Genomic DNA, 11,768 nt, shown 5'->3' on the forward strand with positions numbered 1-11,768 from the left:
GGGGGGGGGGGGGGGGGGGGACGGAGATCATATATTATAGAGTGAACATCTCCATTTCTTTGGAAAGAAAAATAATAATAAATAATAATGTTTTACCTTTTGTGAGAAAGAGTTTAATGCACGAAACTGTTAAATTAATTAAACTCTAAGGTTTTAAATTAAATTTATGTAAAAAATATATATATATTTAAATTAAGATAAGAAGTTTGAACCTTCTATTAACAATTTAATATTTTCCAAAATATTTCACTACAAAAATAATAAATATATGATATTTATATGGATTCAAAAAATTATAAAAAGTAAAAATACACACACAGCCATATTTTACAGGTGTTTTTTACAAATAGGTGATTACTTATAAAAAGAAAAAAATACACATAGGGTAAAATAAAACTTTAAACTTTAAATTAAAAGATTTTAACATTTTTTTTATGAAAGGATATTAATATATTGTAAAATTAATAGTTATGTTATTTATAAGCCTAGTGTCTAACATACGATTGAGAAGGGATACGACAAATCTATTTTAGAGGAAAATGAACTTATTAATTCGTGAATTTATTTTTATAAATTATTTTTATAATTAAATATTTCTCATTTTCATAATCCAAGTTGAAGTACAAATAGTTATTCTGCAAAATGATGTGTCAACTATTTATACTAGCTGCGTTCAATAAAGTGGCTTCTAGATTAGTTTATCATAAAATTATTTTAAAAACCCTAGGATGAAAAAACAACATTTTTAGGGTGCCTAATTCAGAAATTTGAATAACTTGTGTGTCAGAGCGTCTAAGTCTCGTGCAGTTTATTTGTAAAAAAATTAATTTTATTAAAAAAATGATATTTTTATAATGGAGCTAATTTTTTTTAAAGAGACTATATATTTGCATATTTGACAGTTATATTTAACATTACTTAAAATTGTGTTAATTTTAAATTAATCCAACCAATCATCTTATTGATACCCTATTTTAGAATCTATTGATTTCTTTTCTTTTTCTTTTTTAAACTTTATTTTAAACAAAAATCGATTTTTTTCATATTTGTAAGATATACTTGAATTCTTGAAAATTTGGAGCATTCATATTTATAATATGAGTAACATTAAATATAATTATTGATTACAAGTGTCACACTCTTATTTTGCAAAAGAGTTAGTTTATTATTAAAAAATTAATTTTTTTATGTGAGTATCATATTTATTAACTTTTTTTAAAATAAATATACAACGCTTATGCATTACATAACTATAAATATTATTTCCCTTATAATATATATTCCTAAATTTATAGATGTTGCCCGTATATGAATATGCGTAGATAAGTAGACATGTACAAAGCAAACGAGGGGTATTTTATGTAAAAGTAAAAGACAATGTTTAAATTAAATTCGTTAAAAAAAAAATATGTGTCTAATGTTATTGAGAATGATAAAATGAATGCTGACACAAAAGGAAGCTGAACTGATACAAACCAAAATGATCCAAAACTAAGCTTGCCCACTTTAACTATTTGTTTCGGGTAGGGGTTGACACAATTGTACAGGGAGTCGAGATGAAATCAAAATTAAATAAAATATTATTATTTTTTAATATTATTTTTGTTTTAAATTTTAAAAATATTGAATTTTTTATTATATTTTATTTAGAAATTTAAAAGATTAAAATGATTAGATAAAATGAGTTAAGATGAATTATAAATCCAAACAAGGCCTACTAGTCAAACGTCCGATGGATTCTAATATTATACTGAATGAATATTAAATAAAATTCATTATTGTAACTTCAGTGTGTTTTCTCTTCGTACATTTTCTTTTTCAATGCTTAGAATACAGTCAGTTATCCTTTATAGTTAGGGTGGTTGACGACGTCTCTCACGGTGGCGTTTTTCCTGGTACGTGATGTATCTATGTAAGGAGTTAGTTATAGGGTCAAAATGTTTCACTCTTGCCAAGGAGGGAGACAGGGTGGTGATTACAGAAAAAACTTGGAGAATGGTGGCAAAGGTTGTCCTGGGACCTTCAACAGTGCAGTGGCTGGTTAAGGCAATGGAGACATGCTCAAAGGAAGAAAAGAATGATTTTTACACCACAATAAGGGAAGGCAATAGTAGTTTTATTGCTCAACGGTGTGCAAATATGAGAGGCTGATACTTGGCGGTGGTGGAATATGGAGGTGGAGGGAGGAGAAGATTAAACATGGAGATGATTTCTTCACAAATGGAGGCTCATGGCACTGAGTATGAGCATTTAGACTTGTTTTTGGAAGGAGGGGCTGTAAGGGACCAGGAGGCTGTGGTCGAGATAGAAGAAAATAGGCTCCAGGGACCAGGAACACTTTGGGGTTGTTCACAGAACCTGCCGACTACCCATTTGGGTCCTGAATCAAATGGTAAAGGTACTTTTATTGTGGTTCCTGAATCTCAAGAAGCTCTTCAACTTTCAGAGGGGGTGGAGATTGTGGATACGGTGGTGGAATGGGAAGGTATTAACCAGTTTGAGGGGCATGGTGATGGGAACCCGTTCCCTTTACATTGTTTGTTACCAAAGGAATGTGAGATATCAGATTGGGTATTCAATAAGGTAAAGGATATCCAACATATAGTGGGTTTGAAGTGTGTGGGCTATGAAGAACAGTTTCTAGCTCTTCTCACGGCCATTGAGGTGGGTCATTCGGATTCTAAGAATAAGGGATCAAAGAAACGAAGAGAGCTGAAGAGGCTGGACTGGTCATTGAATGAGGGTAGTTCAAGCCGGGAGAGAGCTAAAGGGAAGGGTACGTTTGTCTCTTTATGAAGCCAAAAATTGTGTCTTGGAATGTTAGGGGGTTGAATGTTTTTAATAAGCGATCTCGCATAAAAAATTTACTTAGAGATTGGAGGGCTGATATTGTGTGTCTTCAAGAAACTAAATTGAGATTGGTGACTAGAAAAATAGTGAGAAGTGTGTGGCATTGCTTGTATGTAGATTGGGTATATCTGGCTTCGAATGGGGCGTCGGGAGGTATTCTTGTGATGTAGGACAAAAGGGTGGTAGAGAAGATGGAGGAGTTCATAAGGGATTACACGGTTGCCGTCTCTTTTAGGATGGTGGAGGATAATTTTTTGTGGGCTTTTGCAGGCATTTATGGACCAAATAACGACAACGCTAGACAGTTTCTATGGGAAGAACTTGCTGGTGTACACAGCTGGTGGGACCTCCCTTGGTGCATAGGAGGGGACTTTAACATCACAAGGTTCCATAGTGAAAGATCTGGTGACAGTCGTATATGCCAAGCCATGACAGATTTCTCCGACTGTATTTTCGATTTGAACTTGGTGGATCTCCCACTCATTGGTGGTCCGTTTACTTGGTCAAATAGCCAGACGTGGTCACGGCTGGACAAATTCTTGATATCGCCGGAATGGGAATGTCATTATCCAAAAGTATGTCAGAGGAGATTGCCACGTCTTTGTTCAGATCATTTTCCAATTTTACTGGATGGTAGAGGCATTCGAAGTGGGCGCCGTTATTTCAAATTTGAAAATATGTGGCTGAAAAGCGAGGGTTTTGTGGATAGAGTAAGGTAGTGGTGGTCTTCTTACCAGTTTATTGGTACCCCTTCTTATATATTTGCAGGTAAACTAAAGGCACTAAAGGAGGACTTAAAGATTTGGAATGTTCAAACTTTTGGAGATGTAGGGGAGCAAAAGAAAAACATGATGGAAGAGTTACAGGTGCTAGAAAGGATCAATGAAAATAGACCTCTTACCGCAGAGGAAATAGTAAGAAAGGCAGAAATGACTTTAGAGCTGGAAAAGGTAGTATCACTTGAAGAGATCTCTTGGCGGCAGAAGTCAAGAGCTTTGTGGCTGAAAGAAGGGGACCGAAGCACAAAATTCTTCCATAGAGTGGCAAATTCGCATAGGAGAAGTAATACTATTGAGTTGCTGAAAATCAATGGTAGTGAGTGTAGGGAGGCTCCTATGATCTGGGATCATGTGCGGAAATTTTTTTGAACAGCCTTTCACGGAAAGAGAGGGATGGAGACCCAACTTGGATGGACTTGTTTTTGATTCGATTGATACACAAACTGCGGTACGTTTGGAAAGAGCTTTCGAGGAAGATGAGGTATATGAAGTGGTCAAAAGAATAGGGAAAGATAAAGCACCAGGACCAGATGGTTTTTCGATGGGGTTTTTTCAAACTTGTTGGGAGGTAGTAAAAGTGGACTTATTGAATGTCTTTCAGGAACTGTTCTTGCATGGGAAATTTAAGAAAAGCCTGAATACGACTTTTATTGCATTAATCCCGAAGAAGACCGAGATTTTGAAAGTGAAGGATTTTAGGCCGATTAGCCTTATTCATGGGATATATAAAATTATCTCAAAGGTGCTTGCAAATAGGTTGGGGGAGGTCATGGGAAAGATAATATCGAAGCCACAAAATGACTTTGTTAGGGGTCGTCAAATTCTGGATTCGGTTTTAATAGCTAATGAATGTTTGGATACTAGATTAAAGTCTGGGATTGAAGGGATTATCTGTAAGCTAGACATGGAAAAGGCATATGATCACGTAAATTGGGAATTCCTTATTTATTTACTGAGGAGATGTGGCTTTGGGGAAAAATGGTGTAAGTGGATTAGATGGTGCATTTCAACGGCAAGTTTTTCAGTTCTGATTAATGGCAACCCAGAAGGTTTTTTCAACAGCTCTCGAGGATTAAGACAAGGGGATCCCTTGTCACCACTTCTCTTTGTGATCATCATGGAGGCTCTGAGTAGGATGTTGATGGCACTAGTGAACAACAGGCTGTTGGCTGGTTTTTCAATGGGTGATTTGAATGGGGGCCTTAGTTTGATATCTCACTTACTTTTTGCCGATGACACGCTAATTTTCTGTGAGGCTGAACAAGAACAACTGAGGACACTAAAGGCTCTTTTTTTTTTTCTTTTTTTTTTTTTTTTTTTTTTTTTTATGATGTTTTGAAGCAGTATCAGGGTTGAGAGTGAACTTTGATAAATCAGAATTAGTTCCAGTTGGGAATGTTAGTAATACTGGACAATTGGCGAGCACACTGGGATGTAAGGTCGCTGCTTTACCTATGACTTATATGGGATTACCGTTGGGAGCTGCTTCACGAGCCGTATCTATCTGGGACACAGTCATCGAGAAAATAAAGTGAGGATTGGCTAGATGGAAGAGATTGTACTTGTCGAAAGGAGGTCGTGTGACTCGGATTAAGAGTACTCTTTCTAACTTACCTACTTATTTTCTGTCCTTATTCCCTATTCCAGCTTCTGTGGCGGCCCGGATCGAAAAATTGTATCGTGATTTCCTGTGGAGGGGGATGGGGGATGAATTCAAGTATCACCTAATCAACCGGGATAAGGTATGCAGATCAATTTCTTCAGGGGGGTTGGGGATAAAGAACTTGAGAACTTTTAATCGGGCACTTCTTGGTAAGTGGCTATGGAGATACAATATAGAACCGGAAGTTTTATGGAAAGTAGTAGTCGACAGCAAATATGGCAGCTTATGGGGGGCTGGTGCATTAGAGAGGGGAATGGGTCTTGTGGTGTGGGGATTTGGAAGCATATACGAAGAGGGTGGGGCGTGTTTGCCAACCATACTAAACTTTTGGTAGGTGAGGCCACACGAATAAAATTTTGGAGGGACATCTGATGTAGAGAGGAGGCACTGAATGATTCTTTTCCATCTATTGTCCGTGTGGCTTGTGATCAGGAAGCTTCGGTGGCGGATCTCTTGATTCGGTCAGGGGACCAAATACTTTGGAATGTCACTTTTAGTAGAGCTGCACATGACTGGGAAGAAGATAGCTTTGCAGCTTTTTTCAGCCTAGTGTACTCTACGAAGCTGAATGGTTTGAATGAAGATAAGCTGTGGTGGAAACATGCAGGTAAGGGTACTTTCTCGGTTCGCTCTTACTATAAGCCCCTTACAATTAATACAAACTCTCATTTCCTATGGAGAAACTTGTGGAGGAATAAGGCACCTCTCAAAACGCTTTTTTTCATTTGGACAGCAGCTCTGGGTAAGATCTTGACTACGGATAATTTACGAAAACGTCGGGTAATTATTACTGATTGGTGTTGTATGTGTAAGAAAGCTGATGAGTCAGTGAATCATCTCTTGCTACACTGTGAGACAGCCCGAGCCTTGTGGTACGGGGTATTTAGTCATATAGGGTTAAACTGGGTGATGCCGAATTCAGTGGTTGAAGTATTGGCCAGTTGGGCGATGCCGAGCGGCGATTCACAAATCAAATTTGTGTGGAAAATGGTCTCTACCTGCATTATGTAGTGTATTTGGCAAGAGCGCAATGCACGAGCTTTTGAAGATAAGGAGCGGACAACAGAGGAGCTTCGTTCCTTATTTTTCAGTACTTTATTTTTGTGGACCTTAGCTATAGATTTTTATGGTTTGAATGTACATGATTTCCTTGCGTCTTCTATAGGGACCTAAATAGGTTCTTATCTCTTGTATATCATCTTGTGTACTGGGGCTATGCCTATTATTATTAATACTACCGTTTACTTATCAAAAAAAAAATATTAAATAAAAAATAAAATAAATGCAAATCTTCTCAACTTAAAAGAAATAAATAGCACACTTGATGCAAACAACCTCATAACCCTGTCTCCCAATATCCCACGGTCATATCTTAATAAAAGTGAACAACAATTCTAACTTCTACAAACTATAATAAAAAGATTGAGAATGAATCATGCATATAAGTAGTAGCCACAACATGTCGGTGTTTAAATGTTTATTGGCAGTACCATGGTTTCGTAAATTTCAATCAACATCGGAGAACTGAGGCAAAAATCAAAACATGTAAAACACAAACAATGTTAATTATTCGAGTAACTTCTTTACGATGATAGATGCTACGGCCTACAATCTAAGAACTGACTTCAGTTAATTAAAACGATATAAACTAAACCAAACCAAACTGCACATTATTTAGTCCTGTATTAACAGTAACTTGTAAACCCCCGCCTCCCCAGCATTTTGAGCTGACGTACAATCTCAAGCTCACACCCAGCATTGACCCTATAACTTACAATCTCGAGCGAGCTCGGAAAAAGCTGCCCCATCAAACTGCATGAATTGGGCTACTGCTTGAATTAATGTTTGAACTCTCAGATGCTGGATTTGCATGAAATGCTGACTGCCTAGAGGACCCTTCTAGTAGTTTTAATGAAAGAGATGATGTACCAGCATGGCCAATAGATCCTCCTAAGCTCAGTTTTGACATGCCAACCAGCTCGTCTACATTGATTGGGCTCTTTGAATGTACTGCAGTTGGCTTGAGGACCTCATGTGTCTCCTTCTTAGTTCCCTCTGTAGTGTATCCTGGCCAAAATGGAAAAGAAAGTGGGAAGAACGGCGAGAAATAAGCAGGATACACCACAGGGTAGGAAGGTTGTGAGCTATCTGGGTTTGGAGGAACAGGATCTCCATCATTGGAGTTGCTAGAGTCCATTGATTCACATTCTTCGTCCAAAGCAGGAGTTGTAGGCAATGGAGGATTGCTCTGTGTTTCAGCCTGTGACTGGTTGACAGATAAGAAGTCCTGCGGTGCCATCTGAGTTTCAACTGACTGCAGAAATATTAATGGCAACTATATAAGATACTAGAAGAAATGGGGGAAAGCTAGATCTTCTGAAAAAAAGAACTTTAATTTACAAACATTTATTAATCTTTAAAGCATCCATGGGCAAAAGTGCAGGAAAAGAAATCAACATGTCAAGTAGGCTGATCATAAGGGGAAAGGCACAGCAATCTCACAACGACTGGAAGACTAGGGAACAGCAACAGCATGACAAGTCTTAAAACTAAATTATCCAGTAGCAAAATAGGTCAGAAATATTGTTTGCGCGCAGTCTTTAAACTATAAATTTAACTAATCAGGGGAAAAACTAACAAGGATAGACTCCTAACAATAGGATGTGAGACCCATTCAAAATTGACCCATCCATGTAAGATGCATGATCTTGCCAGTTTAGTGCCCTGTTTCATTGCATGGAGGTTCGAAAAACCCAAATCATGTGTCATTAATGAATGATTACATATCAGACTATATTATCCGCAGGAGTATAGAAAGCATCATGAAATTTCTTCTTCTGAGAGTGTCTGTGTGTGCATATGGGTACCGTAATTGACTTTATAACATCAAATGGTAAGAAGGGCACTAACTTCATCTGCTATAATATCAAAAAGGCTGGAGCGTCTCTTTCTCCTAGATACATTTGTTTGCCTGATGAAATACTTTTGAGCATGGCTGGCCACTTGAGTAGGTGTCCTTGATATAACATAATTGCGAGATATTCCACGCCAATCACCCTTGCCGAGCTTCTGTAGTCCGAGTAAAAACATCCTATGTTCGTCTTCAGTCCATGGAATGCCTGCAAGTCAACTATTAGCCATTTCAGAGACAAAACAGGGCATGCACAATACAAAAGCACATATATATAAAATTAAAAGCATCATATTCCTTTTTGTTTTTTACTAATCTTCTATTACTTAACAGAATTAAATTATAAACATCATATAACGTCAGATTTCTGTAACATCTTTTTTTTATAGGTAAAATAGATATAGTCACAGATTTCTGTAACATATCAGCTTCATCTACACTGTATCTTATAAATTAGTGTCTTATAGACATCATGCATAATGCCATAAACAACATGCATATACAAATAATACTGATGCTAAGTTGTATCCTTCCTTGCATTTAAAGCTCCTGATTTCTCCTTTCTGCTCCTCACTAATAAATCAAACTTGAGACCAACAATTGCGCCAGAAATTTAAAGTACCATGAAGTTTAAGTTAGCCTTCTGAAAGCACTACGATGAAACTTCAAAAGTTACTCTAGCCATTTGTTGTTAAATAGTGCATCTTTCCAAAAAGCTGTAAATTTTTTCTTAAGACACAGACAAGCTACCAGCACCCAGATAATCACCACAATTTACCAACCAATTCACTACAAATAATTCCTGTAGCAGTAAAGCTAAATGCTGACACATCTATACCATCTAATTTACGGTGAAACATTGTGGACAATTATCAAGCTCTGAAACCAAAACTTTTTTCAAATTCCAAAACTATCGAAACACAGAAAGCAAATTTAGTTGTCAAACATTCTGAACCTAAGCAGACGCATTGTTAAATCTGTTGTAATTAGGACAATTAAAAAATCCTTGAAGAATACATTGTATGTTGATTAAGGAGTGCCCTTAAAGGCTGATTATTTTTTAACTCTTTCCTAAAAACAAATCTTTTTACCCTACCTCTAACAGGAAATGAAATGTTTTGTACCAGAGAAAATATAGGAGAAACTACAATGACAATTTTATGTTCATAGGTCATATACTCTCCCTGATAAGACCCGGACAAAATACCAAACAAAGCCCCATCGAGCCTTCCTACCACTTATGCCACACCACAATGCTTTCCTCAATTCCATAGGCTCCCCACACAGTGAATGCTATTCCTCAGTGGCAACTTTTTAACTTTCGTAACTTATTTATTTATATGATAAAGAAAATCTCTCACATCATATGCTTTCTCATACTTCGATTTCCTTTTCTCAGTCCAACGTCCCCATAAACCGCTTATACACCATTCATATTTGGGCTAAGCCTTTCTATTATTAAAAAAGTCTTCCATCACCTATAAAAAAATTATTATTGAACTGAGTTTTCAAAAATATTTTTATTTATTTATTTAATTAGCTTATTGATAGCTATTATATTCAACTCTAATTGTGGAACTAGATCATTCGAACTGTTTTTTTTTTTACTTTTCGGGGCTTGCTTTTTAAACTCCCTTACCCCATCCCAATCAGTGTCAAAGACACGATCTTGTCGCAGTCATTGCCTACTGCACTCATTCCTTAAACTACCACGCCAAAAAATAAAAAATAAAAAAGGAAAAGAGAAGAATCTAGACTATTACTCCGTTTTTCTCTTTCTACATTCAATTTATATTCTAAATTCTTCACCGAGCCCAACCATAATCATGCAAAAAAGTAAAAATCGTGACTTTCTCTTTGTTTAAGAGAATAAAAAATAAATTACCGTTATTCCAACAATTAAGTTAGACCTTTCTTTGATTTTGACAAACGATAACAATGAAATCAAATGCAAAAAGAAGCAAAAAATGGATACCTTTCTTTCTTTCACGGCAGCTCGAGGACGAGCCCGGCACGAAGTCCTCGGACGCGTACCCGTCCGCGGCCGCACCGTGGTCCGGAGTCTCGCCGGGAGAACCCGGAGTGTTGTACCCGGTCTGGTTGAGCCCCGAACCCAACCCAGCGTAGTGGCTCAGATTTCCCATGCTGGCGCTCTTCCGGATCGACCCGTCGGTCAGCCGGACCCCGAACAGCTTGACACCGCGGTTGGGGCACGTCCGGGAGTTGTGCCCATTGTGGCTGCAATGCGAGCACCTCCGAGTCATAGCTTCTCGAATCGGATCGGATGGAATAGGAAAGGAGATTTAAAAACCCGTGAGGAAGAGACAGGATTCAGATCCAATGGGCTCCAAAAAACAAGATCCGAGAGAGAGGACAGCTTTGGCGGTTGGGCTTCAGACCCTTGTTGTTACTTCCACGGCTTTCGCAGACGAGAGAGAGAGAGAGAGAGAGAGAGAGAGACAGAGAGAGAGAGAGGAATACTATCCATAACAATTGTAATATATCTGGTCGTAGATAAAGGGAGATGATTCCGTGCTTCGTCCAGAATTTAATATGCAATTCATTTTTATATTCTGGCCGTCGATTTGATCAAACAAATATCTGAGTCTCTGATGATCTTTTGTGATCATTTAATTTCCCTTTTAAAGGATTAGCTGGGACAGATATTTTAGAGCTTATTGGTTCACGATCTCTCTAGATATTTTCAAGTATATTAAAATAATAATCATATTTATTATTTTAAAATGTTATCCTTTTTTTTTTTTTTTTAATTTTAAAATGTTATCCTATTTATTGATATCATAAAATCTCCACTAATTTCAAACGAAAGAGAAATTAGAATAATAAAATTTAATATCAATATCTGCAATTTTGTTTTTCAGTTTACGGTTTTTGAAAAATTAGTTTTAAAAAAATGTTTAAACAACTTTAAACGATTCTTAATCAAAAAATTAGATTGTTCGGATATTACATATTAAAATATTTTTAATATTAAATAAATTAAAAAGTATGTTTGATATAAAACATCATCGTGCTTTTTTAGATAATGTGAAATGTAATTCAAATTTTAAAAAGATGGTTATTGAACGAAAATATTTATACAATTTTTAAATAATTACAACTTTTAAACTTTTAAAGATAAAGTCACATTCTTTAAAAAATTAAATAATCGTCATTTTTACCTCATAAATTAATTTTTTTAATTTGTTTCTAAACAAATATAACATGTTTAAAAGTGTTTTAAATATATGGTTTCCAAACAATAGATAATTTTTTAATAATAAATTTTATTCATTAACCTATATCAGTTTTAAAATTATAAACTATATTTTCTACTACAATCTCAAACATGTACTAGAATAGCCTAGACTAGCCAAGAGTTAAAATATGGATTTCCATATTGGACATTGCTGCAAAAATAATTGAAAGTTTCTATTTTTAAGTTGGTGTAGATAATACAATTAGTAAAGTATTTATATTGTATGATTTGATTTGTATGAGAAATTTAAAAATTAAAATTTTATAAATAAAATCTTATCATTTACAAACATCATTCAAGAAAAAA

General features: G+C 36.0%; 1 protein-coding gene across 1 annotated transcript; it reads right to left on the reverse strand.

Annotated features, from left to right (window-relative positions):
* Positions 1-6,817: 6,817 nt before the first annotated feature.
* On the reverse strand, positions 6,818-10,675 carry LOC122282067 (transcription factor KUA1-like). The gene is made up of 3 exons (XM_043093994.1): positions 10,179-10,675; positions 8,203-8,411; positions 6,818-7,606 (listed from the first exon to the last, which is right to left on the reverse strand). Exons 1-3 carry the CDS (start codon positions 10,465-10,467, stop codon positions 7,100-7,102), a joined length of 1,005 nt encoding a protein of 334 aa, XP_042949928.1. The 5' UTR covers positions 10,468-10,675; the 3' UTR covers positions 6,818-7,099.
* Between the last annotated feature and the right edge of the window lie 1,093 nt (positions 10,676-11,768).

The sequence above is a fragment of the Carya illinoinensis genome, chromosome 11, assembly GCF_018687715.1.
Source record: "Carya illinoinensis cultivar Pawnee chromosome 11, C.illinoinensisPawnee_v1, whole genome shotgun sequence".
Lineage (NCBI taxonomy): Eukaryota > Viridiplantae > Streptophyta > Magnoliopsida > Fagales > Juglandaceae > Carya > Carya illinoinensis.